Source organism: Scyliorhinus canicula, chromosome 5 (genome assembly GCF_902713615.1).
Source record: "Scyliorhinus canicula chromosome 5, sScyCan1.1, whole genome shotgun sequence".
NCBI classification, from domain to species: Eukaryota; Metazoa; Chordata; class Chondrichthyes; order Carcharhiniformes; family Scyliorhinidae; genus Scyliorhinus; species Scyliorhinus canicula.
In genome coordinates this window covers 62121264-62137009 of record NC_052150.1, presented here as the reverse complement: position 1 = coordinate 62137009, position 15746 = coordinate 62121264, and the positions used below count along the sequence as shown (strand labels likewise).

General features: G+C 43.6%; 1 protein-coding gene and 1 non-coding gene across 9 annotated transcripts in view; both read left to right on the top strand.

Annotated features, from left to right (window-relative positions):
* LOC119966020 (triple functional domain protein) overlaps positions 1 to 15746 on the top strand; it is a 684537-nt gene that overhangs the window by 599084 nt on the left and 69707 nt on the right. For 6 of the 8 annotated variants that reach the window (XM_038797164.1, XM_038797162.1, XM_038797163.1 and 3 more), the window contains 3 exons: positions 6836 to 7131; positions 13210 to 13380; positions 15254 to 15349. In XM_038797164.1, coding sequence (XP_038653092.1) covers positions 6836 to 7131; positions 13210 to 13380; positions 15254 to 15349 — 563 coding nt within the window. Of the gene's footprint in view, positions 1 to 6835; positions 7132 to 13209; positions 13381 to 14516; positions 15063 to 15253; positions 15350 to 15746 lie in introns of those variants that run through there. The other 2 variants (XM_038797169.1, XM_038797168.1) reach the window with 1 other exon arrangement.
* Positions 1298 to 1364, top strand: LOC119966684. Its single transcript, XR_005460808.1, has one exon. It is a non-coding gene; the product is annotated as a small nucleolar RNA SNORD58 (small nucleolar RNA).

Below are 15746 nucleotides of genomic sequence, written 5' to 3'. Positions count from 1 at the left end.
CATTATTATAGGTGCTAGCACCCAACTATTTCAGTTCACGTCACATTATAGTGAGGAGCCGCATGTAATGGCTGTGTAAATGTCAAATAGATTTCAGTATAAGTAAGTGTGAGTTTCTGCATTTTGGTAGAAAGAATAATGTGGCTGCACAATCCTTGCAAAATAAGGGGTGGTGACACGATGAGATTTAGGAGGAGAGGGGCCAGCTGGGTTGCCCTCGCAGAGCTCCTTCTGCACTATAACCATTATATGAGATACAGAATCGCAAATGTTTAAAAGTGGGAACATAAGTTAACTAAGGCACAAAACAAATTTTTAAAAAACACTGGAGTCCATTTCTAGAAGAGTAGAATTCAAAACCTGAGGAGTTATGTTAATCTTATATAGAAAGTTGGAGACTGAAGAAAATGGGAAAAATATTATCACGGATGATATCGGAAATGAGAGGGTACAACTACTGTATCAAGAAAGACTGAACGGGCTATTTTCTAAATAACCAATCGAGTGACCTGATAGAGTTCTTCAAAACTATGTATGGATTTGGCAAGGTAGACATAAAGAAGGTGCTTCCACTCGTGAAAGAGTCCAAATTAGGTCAATAAATAATAAATCCAACAAGGAATTTGCAAAAAGCTTTACTCGGAGTAGTGGAAATGTGGAATATTTTACGGCCAAAGGAAAGAAATAAGCACTTATGTGGTCACTTATACGGTAACACATGATAGTGAATGCGATAAACCATCTGTTTTCCCATCTGTGAATGTTCCAGAATACATTATTTTATCTGTTTGGTAGGGCAGCACGGTGGTGCAGTGGATTAGCACTGCAGCCTCACGACGCTGAGGTCCCAGGTTCGATCCCGGCTCTGGGTCACTGTTCATGTGGAGTTTGCACATTCTCCCCGTGTTTGAGGAGGTTTCGCCCCAACAACCCAAAAATGTGCAAACTAGGTGGATTGGTCACGCAAAATTGCCCCTTAATTGTGAAACGCTGTTGAGGCATCTGAGCATGGCATTCTGTCAGGTGCCCGCCGCCAGCCACGATTTTCGCCTCAAACGTGATTCTCCTCCCAATTGGCTTTCCCGATACTGGTGTCGACCAACGGGGAATCTTGCCCGATAACTTTAACAGCATCATCAGAATCTATAGGGTGTTTAACCCAGTTGTCCTGACGGCTGCTTCTGCGATATTCTGATGGGGAGCGACGCAGACAGCCCGGATTCAATTTTCCTCCAGGCTGAGGCCCAACCTGGCCCTAAGATTATTCTAAAAGACCTTTAAATGAGGCTCTATGTGCTAGCAATGATGACTTTCTTAGGACACCTTTGGAATAATCATGAAAATGTACTACAATTTTGAGCTTCTACGTATGAGTCTTTGCAGAATTGGGTACTCTAAAAAATTTTATTTTATTTTAATTATCTGCATGGGACCATTGGTTGAGAAACACGTTTGATCATAGTCACTGGTCACTGTCTGTGCAGAGTCTGCACCTTCTTCCTGTGTCTGTGTGGATTTCCTCCGGGTGCTCCGGTTTCCTCCCACAGTCCAAAGACTTGCAGGTTAGGTGGATTGGCCATGCTAAATTGCCCTTCGTGTCCAAAAAAAAGGTTAGGTGGGGTTATTGATTTACGTGATAGGGTGGAAGTGAGGGCTTAGGTGGGTCGGTGCAGTCTCAATGGGCCGAATGGCCTCCTTCTGCACTGTATGTTCCTATGTATAGGATGCCACTTAAAGAGTTCCTATCTTGTGGCTGTTGAATTAATCTCAGATTAATGTGGAGAGGGTGGCATTAACTGTCCCAAGCAAAAATGTGCACGCACACAAGAGAATAGTGACCTGAAAACTGCGATAGTAACAATGATGAGTCTGTCAGTCCTCACGGGATTGATTTTTGAAAAAAAAATTTAGATTACCCAATTATTTTTTCCAATTAAGGGGCAATTTAGCGTAGCCAATCCACCTACTCTGCACATCTTTTTGGGTTGTGGGGGCGAAACCCATGCAGACACAGGGAGAATGTGCAAACTCCACACAGACAGTGACCCAGAGCCGGGATTCGAACCTGGGACCTCAGCGCGTGAGGCAGCTGTGCTAACCACTAAGCCACCATGCTGCCCTTCACGGGATTGATTAATGGTCTCATGATAAAGGATTTTCTAAACAAAAGTGATCGTAATGTGAAACTTTTATGTTCAGTTTGAATAAATAATGTGGGTCTTATAGTCAATCGACAGGGTTTGTGAAAGGGAAATCACATTTGACAAATGTCTTAGAGTTCTATAATGGTTTAACAAGCAGGCTGGATAAAGGGGAACTTGTAGATGTAGTGTTTTTGGTACGGTGCCACATAAAAGGTTACTACACAAGATAAAAGCTTATGGCCCAGAGGTTGATACGTTAGCATGGATAGAGATTGACCAACCAATAGGAAACAGAGAGTAGGAATAAATATGGGTCTTTTCAGGAAAACAAACTATAACTAATGGAGTGTTATGGGGATCAGTGCTGGGGCTTCAACTGCTTATGATCTATATTAATGACATGGATGAAGAGACTGGCTAGACTGTAGACAAATTTGCTGCTGATATGAATAAAAAGCAAATTATGAGGATACAAACACTCTGCAAAGTGATCCAGTTAGGTTAGGTAAGTAAAATAAAATTTGGCAGATGGAGAATGACATGGGAAAATAAAGGGTTGCTTCTTAGAACATAGAACATAGAACAGTACAGCACAGAACAGGCCCTTCGGCCCTCAATGTTGTGCCGGGCCATGATCACCCTACTCAAACCCACGTATCCACCCTATACCCGTAACCCCAACAACCCCCCCCCCCTTAACCTTACTTTTATTAGGACACTACGGGCAATTTAGCATGGCCAATCCACCTAACCCGCACATCTTTGGACTGTGGGAGGAAACCGGAGCACCCGGAGGAAACCCACGCACACAGGGGGAGGACGTGCAGACTCCACACAGACAGTGACCCAGCCGGGAATCGAACCTGGGACCCTGGAGCTGTGAAGCATTTATGCTAACCACCATGCTACCCTAAAGTAGACAGGATGAACAGAAAATGAATGTTATTTAAATAGTGAGAGACTGCAGAATGCTACAGCACCGATGGATCTGGGTGTCTTGGTACATTAATAATAAACTGTCAGCATTCAGGTGCAAGTAATTTCAAAGGTAAACAAAATGTTGGTCTTTATTATAAGTGGGTGGAGTTTAAATATACGCAGGCCTAACTACAACTGGAAGGGCATTGGAGAGACCACACCTGGAGTACTGTGCGCAGATGAAACCCAGTATTGCTGAACAAATGCCGTCTGTTAACATAATAAACAGTACCATTAATCGAATCGGTGATGGGACAGTAATTGGCTGGATTGGCTTTGTCCTATTTTTGTGGACAAGAGTTACCTGGGTATTTTTCCACTTTTGTCAGGTTGATGCCAACATTGTAGGTATACTAGAACAGTTTGGCTGGAGGTCATCAGGTCACCTCTTTCAGTTGTTTAGAAAATAGCTCATTTAGTCTTTCTTCTGGTCCAATGTTTTTCAAAGTGGGGGTCGTAACCTGTGGGTGGGTCGCGGGTGTTGAAAAATGGGTCACCAAAAATGATCCCCAAAGATCAACTGATCTTTTTTTCCCATTTTCTATCTGGGAAAGCTTTTGCTGCCTCTAAACTGATCCTGTTTAAAAGAAAAACGTGCACATTCATAAGGTTAAATTTAATACCTAGGCAATACACAAATACAATGTTTCATTATAAACTCAATATGAAATGGGTTGGGATCAACACTGGTGTAGCATTACATATCGGTCTGGTTCTGTTCTGTTTATGATGTGCATTTTGTAAAAGGCGGTATTATAATGAGGACCTCTAGGACAATGACATGGCCAGCATGAGGACTTTTGATGTAGAGGAAAAGCTTAGTCGTGCCTCGTGAATTTGTGTAGTTCAGGAGGTATATTTTCAAATATACAGTGAATTCCGTTTAGATTGCAGTACTGGAGCTTGCTTGGTCAGTGGACTCTGCCTGTGTCTCGAAATTTCTGCCATGAATGCTTCGGTTGACAAGTAGCGTCATTATCTCACAATCCAAATCATTATTTTTCCCCATGTGCATTGAAATGTATTGTTTTAGAAGCAATTTCAAAATGATATGACGTCTGAAAAACATGGATGGTTGATGCACAGTAAATGAGTGTATTTTGAATTTATATGTGGATGAGAAGAATAAGGTTTATTGTATTTCTTTAAAGCTGAATTCACATATCTATGTTGATACAGTGTTACCAAATCACCTAAGTAGTAAGTGAATGTTGTGTGGGTTGCGAAAGCCATTTGGTTAAAGTGGGTGTTGAAAGAAATGTTTGGAAAAATATTGTTCTAGTCAGTAGCAGAACACTGGAGCACAAACTTTGAGCATTATAGCTGGGATGTTGTTGGGCCCATTGCCTTTGCTGTATCCAATTCAAAATTATGAACAGTCTGGGCCTCACGGTAGCATGGTGGTTAGCATCAATGCTTCACAGCTCCAGGGTCCCAGGTTCGATTCCCGGCTGGGTCACTGTGTGGAGTCTGCACGTCCTCCCCGTGTGTGCGTGGGTTTCCTCCGGGTGCTCCGGTTTCCTCCCACAGTCCAAAGATGTGCGGGTTAGGTGGATTGGCCATGCTAAATTGCCCGTAGTGTAAGGTTAATGGGGGGATTGTTGGGTTACAGGTATACGGGTTACGTGGGTTTAAGTGGGGTGATCATTGTTCGGCACAACATCGAGGGCCGAAGGGCCTGTTCTGTGCTGTACTGTTCTATGTTCTATGTTCTATGTCAGTATACAAGGAGAAACTGCTTTCTGTGCCAAAAGGGTCAATAGCTAGAGGATTTAAGAATATTAATAAAATAATCAGTGGGGAAATAAGGAAGCATTTTTATATGCAGCTTTTTATGACCTGGAATAGACTTCCTGAAAAGGGTGAATGAAGCAGAGTCAGCAGTAACGTGCAAAAGGAAATGGATAAATAATTTGCATGAAAAAGTTTGCAAAGATTATGAGGAAATTGTAGGATTCATTGAATAGCTCTTTCAAAGTGCTAGCACAGCACAGTGGGTCAAATGGTTCCTTTCTGTTCTATATGATTCTAACTATCAGGTAGATGGGCGGCACGGTAGCACATTGGGTAGCACTGTTGCTTCACAGCTCCAGGGTCCCAGGTTCGATTCCTGGCTTGGATCACTGTCCGTGTGGAGTCTGCACGGTCTCCCTGTGTCTGCGTTTGGATCTGGGTTTCATAGAATCATAGAATTTACAGTGCAGAAGGAGGCCATTTGGCCCTTCGAGTCTGCACCGGCCCTTACAAAGAGCACCCTACTCAAGCCCACGTATCTACCCTATCCCTATAACCCAGTAACCCCCACTTAACCTTTTTTGGACACTAAGGGCAATTTAGCATGGCCAATCTACCTAACCCACACATCTTTGGACTGTGGGAGGAAACTGGAGCACCCGGAGGAAACCCACACAGACACGGGGAGAACGTGCAGACTCCGCACAAACAGTGATCCAGCTGGGAATCGAACCTGGGACCTTGGAGCTGTGAGCAACTGTGCTACCATGCTGACCAAATTTACAACTCCGCTGAGAAGCCTGGAAACTCGGTTTCTGCTTCATTTAAGGACTGTCTCGAAAAGTAAAGGCTTTCCTCCGGGTGCTCCGGTTTCCTCCCCCAAATCCTGAAAGACATGCTGTCAGGTGAATTGGATATTGTGAATCCTCCATCTGTGTACCTGAACAGGTGCTGGAATGTGGAGACTAGGGGCTTTTCACAGTAACTTCATTGCAGTGTAAATGTAAGCCTACTTGTGGCCTACTTTGGGGCCTCACGGTAGCATGGTGGTTAGCATCAATGCTTCACAGCTCCAGGGTCCCAGGTTCGATTCCCGGCTGGGTCACTGTCTGTGTGGAGTCTGCACGTCCTCCCCGTGTGTGCGTGGGTTTCCTCCGGGTGCTCCGGTTTCCTCCCACAGTCCAAAAATGTGCGGGTTAGGTGGATTGGCCATGCTAAAATTGCCCGTAGTGTAAGGTTAATGGGGGGATTGTTGGGTTACGGGTATACGGGTTACGTGGGTTTAAGTAGGGTGATCATTGCTCGGCACAACATCGAGGGCCGAAGGGCCTGTTCTGTGCTGTACTGTTCTATAATAAAGATTATTATTATGATGTTTGAAGAGATGACAGACGGTTGCTGTTGCTACAGTGAGCATGTCTAGGACATTGAGCAAGAATTTCGATAAAGGTGTTGCAATAAAGGACCTTTTATGGACTAGCAAAAAGTGTTTACTTCACCAGACATTATATCCAAAGATTTAGATCCGCTCATCTATATTTTAACCCTTTTTATTCCCACACAAGAAATAGCAAAGATGTAAAAAAAAATCATTCAACCCATATCCATCTATAGTACTCTTGCACTTCCATCTGAGCAACTCGTCGAGTTTCCACTCGTATCTTGTCTGTTAAAGGGAAGAGCTGATTATAGATTTAATGCTTCCTATAGGAAGGGGAAATGGTAAAGTGATTCAGTCAAATAGTAATCATACTTGTGGGAGATGGCAAAGTAACATAGGCTGTGGCTGCTGATACGCTGAGGAAAGGAGTGAAGCAGAGGGAATCTAAAATAGGATTGTGCAAATTTCAAATAGTTTGCATTTGTGAATGTTTCATGTTTTTGTAATTCACTGACTAATTTGTTGAAGAAGTAAATCTAGTAGTACCTTGCCACTTATATATCCAGTGTTATCATTATCATATGTTTTTCATCCACAGACTCGCTTTCAGTATCCAGCAATGATGCAAGTCCTCCCGCTTCAGTGACTTCACTTCAACCCCACTCTGTGAGCACAACGCAAAGCTCACCAGGCCCAAAGCGTCCAGGTAACACTCTACGGAAGTGGCTCACCAGCCCTGTAAGGCGCCTCAGCAGTGGAAAAGCAGATGGCCATGTGAAAAAACTGGCGCACAAGCATAAAAAGAGCAGGGATGTCCGGAAAAGTGCTGATACCGGCGCTCAAAAAGATTCTGATGAGAGTGCTGCTACACCCCAGGAAGAAACTGTGGATGAGGTCAGTAGCAGAGAACTTAAACATTTGGTTGAAACTTGGCATAATTTAAACAAGTGAAAAGCAGATATGATTTAGATACCCAGAAGCCCAAAAAAGCATTGGACTTTACTTTTTAAATCCAATAAAATATTTAACATTCATATTCAGCCTGGTCCTGGGCAGCACGGTGGTGTAGTGGTTAGCACTGCTGCCTCACGGCGCCGGGATCCCAGGTTCGATCCCGGCTCTGGGTCACTGTCCCTGTGGAGTTTGCAAATTCTCCCTGTGTTTGCATGGGTTTCACCCCCACAACCCAAAGATGTGCAGGATAGGTGGATTGGCCACGCTAAATTTCCCCTTAATTGGAAAAAGTGAATTGGGCAGCCTAAATTTATTTTTAAAAAATATTTAATCTGATCAACATTTAAACAGAAACATTATAAGGCTACTTTCACTATTTTAAACCATCTAAATATACCATATTTCACAGTTCAGGGAGAATGAGTAAAATGTGTGAAAGCCTATATGTAATGTGAACATTTTAGGGAATTTTTTTGCAGTTACTTTTGTGCACTGTTGACTTAACTGAAACATCTTGCTCTGTTGAATAACTTACAAAATAGTAGAAAGGAAGGATGTGAAGGCATTGGAGAAAGTGCAGATGTGATCCACAAGAATGATTCCAGGGATAAAGTACTGTGGCTATATGGATAGATTGGAGAGGTTGTTAGAAACAAATTGAAGGACGAGCTACTTACTGAAGCTGTGGGAGAAACTGGTCATAAAAATGGTTTTGATGGAATGCTTAAGGTTACTTGTTTGAAAGTGCACGATGATAGACACTATAAAATATGTCCTATGACCCAAAATATTGAAGAGCTGAGCTCCACAAATGTATATTATTGCTGATAATCTTACCAATGATCAAAACTTTCAAATATTGCTTAATTTGTTAGTTAACACAAATTTCACAATCTTATAATGTTCTAATATAGAGTAATAGAGACATTTAAGTTTTGAGCAGATCATTACTCTTGAGGACAGAGTGAACCCTGGAAGATCTCCAAAAAGGTGAATTCGTAGACTAGGAATGTAAAAACAGCATTTGGCTAGCATTAGCTGGTAAAGTCTCATCGGTAATGGAAGAGATGCCATCATAACCATAGTCCAAAAAGCAGAGAATCAAACAATCCTGATTGTAATATTACGATGCCCATCGAGACTAATGAAATGAAAGAAATAAACTTTCTCTTGCAACCCAAGGGCACAGGCTGATTTATCCAATGTCTGATGTCACAGCCAGGAATTCCAATTTACAACTGAGAAGCCTGGAAACTAGGTTTCTGCTTCACTTAAGGACTGTCTCGAAAAGTAAAGGCTTTGAAGCGACAGTCAGTGCAGACAACAAATTGCAAACTAAAGATTTCTGCACAGTTATTAAACTATGGGGATATTTATCTAAATCATCAAATTTAGAATTGGAGGAGCAAAAATAGCAGTGATGTAGTAGTAATCTCACTAGTTTAGTAATCCAGAGGCCCAGGCTAATGCTCTGAGGTCATGGGTTCAAATGAAATGAAATGAAAATGAAAGTCGCTTATTGTCACGAGTAGGCTTCAATGAAGTTACTGTGAAAAGCCCCTAGTCGCCACATTCCGGCGCCTGTTTGGGGAGGCTGTTACGGGAATCGAACCGTGCTGCTAGCCTGCCTTGGTCTGCTTTCAAAGCCAGCGATTTGGCTGGTGGAACTTAAATCTAAACAATCAATCTGGAATTAAAAGCTGATCTAATAACTGTATAAGATGTTGGCAAGGCCACAACCAGAGTATTGTGTAGAGTTCTGGAATCCACAGTATAGGAGGGATGTGATAGCACTGGAAACGGTGCAGAGGAGATTGACCAGGACGTTGCCTGGGCTGGAGAGTTTTAGTTATGAAGAGAGATTGGACAGACTGGGGTTAGAGAGGAAAACCTTTTTAACTCTGAGGGTGGTTGGAGTCTGTAACTCACTGCCTGAAAGGGTGGTGGAGGCAGGCAGAGACATTCATTTAAGAAGTATTTTGATGTGCACTTGCAATGCCAAGGCATTCAAGGCTTTGGACCAAGTGCTAGAAAATGGGATTAGAATAGTTAGGGGCTTGTTTTTTGACTGGCGCAGACATGATGGGCCGAAGGACCTTTCTGTGCTATAGACCTCTATGGCTTTTTGATGGTGACCATGAAAACATTATCGATTATGGTAAAAACCCATCTGGTTCACGAATTACCTTTAGGGATATTAGGGGGCATGGTGGCACAGTGGTTAGCACTGCTGCCTCACAGCACCAGGGGTCCGAGTTCAATTTCAGCCTTGCTTGACTGTCTGTGCAGGGTTTGCACTTTCTCCCCGTGACTGGATGCTCCGGTTTCCTCCCACAGTCCAAAGATGTGCAGGCTAAGTGGATTGGCTAAGTTTCCTCAGTGTCAAAAGATGTGGAGGTAAGGGCCTACAGAGGTAGACAGGAGAGTGGGCCTGGGTGGGGTGGCCTTTCGGAGAGTTGGTGAAGACCCAATGGGCTGAATGGCCTCTTTCTGCACTGGGGCAATTCTATTATATGAATTCAAAATTCTACTCTATGGAAAGAAACCTGCTGCCCTTACCTGGTCTAGTCTCCATGTGACTCCAGGCCCACAACGAAGTGATTGACTCTTAAATGCACTCTGAAATGGCCACAGTTATATCAAACCACTAGAAAATCTAAAAAGAATGAAACTGGAAGAACCACCCAGCATTGACCAAGGCACTGGAAACGATACTAGCTCACCCAACCCTGTCAACACTGCAAAGTCCTCTTGATTAACACCTGGGGATTTGTGCCAAAATTGGTCCAGAGACCAGTCATACAACACCCTGACATCGCCATACTCACAAACGTACATACCTTACAGACACCACCATCACCATTCCTGAGTATTTCCTGTCCCACTGATAGGGCAGAAACACCAGAGGTGGTGGCACAGTGGTGTACTCTCATGGCATTAGATCAAATATGGGCAAGGCAACCTCCTGCTGGTTACCACTTGTCTCCCCCCCCCCCACCCCCGAACCGCCCAGCTGATGAATCAGTACTCTTTCATGTTGAACACCACTTGGAGAAAGCAGTGAGGGTGGCTAGGGCACAATGTGCTCTGGGTGGAGATTTCAAGATCCATCACCAAGAGTGTTTTAATAACACCATTACTGCCCGGGCCTTAAGGACATAACTGCTAGACTGATGCTGAACAATCCAACAAAAGGAGAAACCAACTTGACATAATCCTCACCAATCTACCTGTCACAGATGCCTCTTCCATGTCAGAATTGGTAGGAGTGACCACATCGTTCCTTGTGGAGATGACGTCCCATCTTCATATTGAGGGTACCCTCCATTGTGTTGTGTGCCAAATGGGATATATTTTGAGCAGATCTAGCAACTTAAAGCTGGGAGCCATGAGGCAGTGTGGGCCATCAGCAGCGGAAGAATTGTATACATCCAGAATCTGTAACCTCATGGCCTGGCATATCCCCCACTCTATCATTCCCATCAAGCCGGGGATAAACATTTGTGCAATAAAAAGTGCAGGGGGGCAAATCAGGAGCAACACCGGGCATACCGAAAAATTAGGTATCAACCCAGTGAAGCATCAACACAGGACTACTTTCATGTCAAACAAGAGAAGCAGCAATAGCCACAGTTCCACAACTAATGGATCAGATCTAAGCACTGAAGTCCTGCCACATCCAGTCGCGAATGGTTGTGGACAACTAACTAACAGGAGGAGAGGGTTCTGCAAAGATACCCATCCTCAATGATTGGGGAGCCCAGCACATCAATGCTGAAGCATTTGAAGCCATCTTCAGCCAGAAGGGCTATGTGGATAACCCATCTCAGCCTCCTCCAAAGGCCCCCAACAACAGAGATGTCAGCCTCTAACCAATCGGTTCTCTCCACGTCATATTAAGGGATGGTTGAAGGCTTGATACAGCAAAGGCTTGGGTCCTGACAAGATTCTTGAAATAGTAATGACGACTTGTGCTCCAGGACTGGCCACATCCCTAACCAAGCTGTTCCAATATAACTACAGATCCACTCGGCAGGTATGTCCTTTCCACAAGAAAAAGGTCAAATCCAACAGAGCCAATTACTATCCCATCAGTCTACCCTTGATCACCTGCAAAGTGATGGAGGGTGTCGTTGGCAGTGCTATCAGGCAGCACTTAGCCAGCAAAAACCTGCTCACTGATGCTCATTTTGGTTCTGCCAGGGCCACTCAGCATCTCCTGATCTCATTACAGCCCAAAAGAGCTGAAACTCGAAGCAAAGTGAGAGTGATTGTCCTTGACACCAAGGCAACATTTGACCGAGTGTGACATCAAGGAGCCCTAGCAAAGTCGAAGTCAGTGGAAATTGGAGGGATACTCTCCACTGCTTGGAGTCATACATAGCACAAAGGGGCTGGTTTACCACAGTGGGCTAAACACCTGGCTTGTAATGCAGAACAAGGCCAGCAGCACGGCCTCCCCGAACAGGCGCCGGAATGTGGCGACTAGGGGCTTTTCACAGTAACTTCATTGAAGCCTACTTGTGACAATAAGCGATTATTATTATTATTATTATTATTATTAAGGAAGATGGTTGTGGTTGTTGGAAATCAACCATTTCAGTCCTGGGACATCACTGCAGGAGCTCCTCAAGGCCGTGCTCTCAGCACGACCATCTTCAGCTGCTTCATTGATGACCTTTCCTCCATCATTAGGTCGGAAGTAGCAGTGTTCACAGATATTCAGAACCATTCGCAATTCCTCATAGAATTTACAATGCAGAAGGAGGCCATTCAGCCCATCGAGTCTGCACCGGCCCTTGGAAAGAGCACCCCACTTAAGCCCACGCCTCCACGCTGTCCCCTTAACCCAGTAACCCCACCCAACCATTTTGGAGACTAAGGGCAATTTATCATGGCCAATCCACCTAACCTGCAAATCTTTGGACTGTGGGAGGAAACTGGAGCACCCGGAGGAAACCCACGCAGACACGGGGAGAACATGCAAACTCCACACAGACAGTGACCCAAGCTGGGAATCGAACTCAGGATCTATGAAGCAACTGTGCTAACCACTGTGCTGCCCTTCAAATATTGAAGCAAGACCTGGACAATATTCAATCTTGCAGTGCCAAGCAATTACTATCTCCAATAAAAGGGATCCAAACTATCTCTCCTTGGCTGAATCCCCCTCTATCACCATCCTAGGAGTTAGCTTTGATCAGAAACTGAACTGAACTAGCCATATAAACAATGTGGCTGCAAGAGCAGGTCAGAGGCTGGGAATTCTGCAGTTGGTAACTCACATGCTGACTCCCCAAAGCCTAACAACATCTACAAGGCACAAATAAGGAGTGTAATGGAATAGTCTCCACTTGCCTGATAAGTGCAGCTCCAACAACATGAAGATCGAGATCATCCAGGCCAAAGCAGCTCACTGGACTGGCACCCCATCCGCAACCTTAAACATTCACTTCCTTCACCACCAATACACAGTGGCAGCATTGTGAACCATCTACAAGAGGCACTGGAGCAACTCACCAAAGGTCCTTCGACAGCACCTTCCTAATCTGGAACCTCTACCACCTCTGAGGACGAGAACAGCTGATGCATGGGAACATCACTAACTAAAAGTCACCCTCCAAGTCAGTCACTATCTGACTTCCAACTATTGGAATTAGTTGTTTGTTCACTGTCGCTGGGTCACAATCCTGGAACTCCCATCCTATTAGGGCTATGAGTGTACCAATACCACATGGACTGCAGCACTTCAAGAAGGCAGCAACCACCACTTTCTCAAAGGCAATTAGGGAAGGGCAATAAATGCTAGACTGCTAGCAATGCTCACATCCCATGAACAAAAAAAAAATTTGCCAATAAAATTGTAAAATGCCTTCACCTGCAGGTCAGAACTCAACACAATGTGAGCACACATAGCTTGTATGTCTTTTTGCAGAACTGCTTACATTATACAGCATTAAAATTCTAGGTTTGCATTGGTGATCCAGCGTTTTATTTGCATTGTTATTTTTTCCTCAGAGGGGACGGAATGAAGGACTCAGTAGTGGAACACTGTCAAAATCCTCTTCCTCAGGAATGCAGAGCTGTGGGGAAGAGGAAGGTGAAGAGGGAGCAGAAGCAGTGCCCCTTCCACCTCCAATGGCAATTCAGCAGCACAGTCTTCTCCAGCCTGACTCACAGGATGATAAGGTAAGACATCACCATCACATCCTACATATTTAACGAATAAAAATAGAATTGTAATAGTTCTGAGATAATGGACGACATTTTCCCAATAAATGACCAAGTGTCATTTTGGGCGGAGAAATTGGTGTGAATCTCACCAGCTGTTCCGGCACGATTCGCCTCGTGATCTTCCTGCACGGAAGTCAATTTTTTGGAGGGGAGGTGATTTGCACCAGCACTGAGAGGGGTGGGGCATAAACACTCCCTCACATCTGGTGTCACAGAGATCAGGGCACCATTTTTAAAGGGACATTTCTTTCACAAATCCAAGTTTCTAATTTAAATAATTTAAAAAGATTTTCTTAATGTTTATTTCCCTGTAAAGTTTAATATGAAGTAAATTAAATGGGCAGCACGGTGATACAGTGGTTAGCACTGCTGCCTCACAGCGCCAGGGACCCGGGTTTGATTCCGACCTCGGGTGGAGTTTGTACTTTCCATGTCTGCGTGAGTTTCCTCCGGGTGTTCCAGTTTCCTCTCACAGTCCAAAGATGTGCAGGGTAGGTGGACTGGCTATGCTAAATTGGCCCTAGATGGAGTTATGGAGATAGTGTGGTAACCCCTTGGTAGGGTGCTCTTTCAGAGGATCGGTGTAGACTCAATGGGCCGAATGGCCGCCTTCTGCACAGTGGGGTTTCTATTATTCTAAATCCCTGATTCATTTTCAACCAGGTAAACCACATCAAAAGGTAATTGTGAATGTTTTATTCGCCTATGTAAAGAAATAATGGAAATCTAACCACATCAGAATAAATTTCTCCCTAAGTTGCATAATTGACAAATTACTGACCATATATATATATATGATGCCTGCATAAATGTTGAATACTCGGTGCTATGACTGATGTTATACAATGAAAGATGGATTATTTTCATTGTATCTCAAATTGAAGTTTACATCAGTAGTTTTGACTTGTGTTGCTAGATGTTTCCTAACTAATTATCCTGCAGTCTGTTTTAGAGCTTCACAGAACTTTGTAATTGCTTAATAATTAATGTGAGGTGTATCACATGAAGTCTGTTCACAATGTGAGAAAAATGCTTATATGCTGTAACTAATTGCTTTGTTTTCTCTTTTTTTTAATGTACTCTTCTCACAGCATTATGTTGATTTGTGTTCTGTCTCTGTATTTTCTCAGTTTGCTTATCTTTCCATTTAAATCATTATTCTTCCCCAGTCATAGCCCTTTTGTACTTTGATTGCTTTTGTTGTTTCCAAATCACATTGGCCAAAATTTGTGTGAAGCTTGCTTTGTTGCAAGGTTCAACTGAACCATGTCAATCTTTTTTTCTAAAAAAAAAGAATGTTGGAAGTTGTTTGGTTGTTTAATGAACCTCCTGTGTCGCAAATACCCTTCCTTTTCTATTAAAAGCCAGTACGTGGAAATCCAGTCTGTTGTGCCCTTCATGGTACATGAAGCGTATAGAGGCCATGTACTTGTACTTTACTCTGATTGGTTAAGTGTCCCTACCCAGAAATCCTTATTGTCGGTTCCCATAATATTCTACCAACTGCATGCAATTCCATACAACTAGACATAATTTGACGTCAAATTGCTTTTGAGGCCAGAGATCTCCTAAATTCCAGCAGTCCTGTTCTGGAAACAAATCCAAACATCCGAATATACTTTGAGGATACCTCAGAAATGGTGAGCCTTGACCCCTTTAAAAAAAAAAGTAACGCTCAACAATTGTTTACTAGAAATGCCTGGATACCCTGCATAAACAATTATATATAGTACTTTTGTAATGCTCTAATTATTTTTTGTCATCAATGCAAGAGTTCCCAAACGCAATATTATTTTGTCAACAAACATTTTCTGTATCTTTTTCTCAGACATCCTCTCGTTTATCAGTCCGCCCTACAAGCTCAGAGACCCCCAGCGCAGCAGAGCTTGTTAGTGCTATTGAAGAACTTGTGAAAAGTAAAATGGTGAGATACAGTATCATTTATTGTCACAGAAAAACCTCAGTCAGACTGTACAAATCGGAATGCTTTATTACCACTTAATATTCCCTTTGAATACATAGTCCTACTGTGTGTATGCTATTTCTTCATGTAAATGATCCAGAAAAGTTGACAATTCATGATATCTGGCCATACTTCAGTTGATTCCAGCCCCTCACAGATCAGGGCGCCATTTTGACTGGCAGTTTGACCGATGAGCAACCCCCTTCCCAACCTTCTCGAGAACCATGGAACCCCCATCCTCACCAACCCTGTAATGCGCAAGGCCTCCTGGCAGTGCCAACTTGGCACCTGGGCATCCCAACGCTGCCAGTGTGGCACCCTGGCAGTGCTACTGGGGAACAGGCTGGCAGTGCCAAAG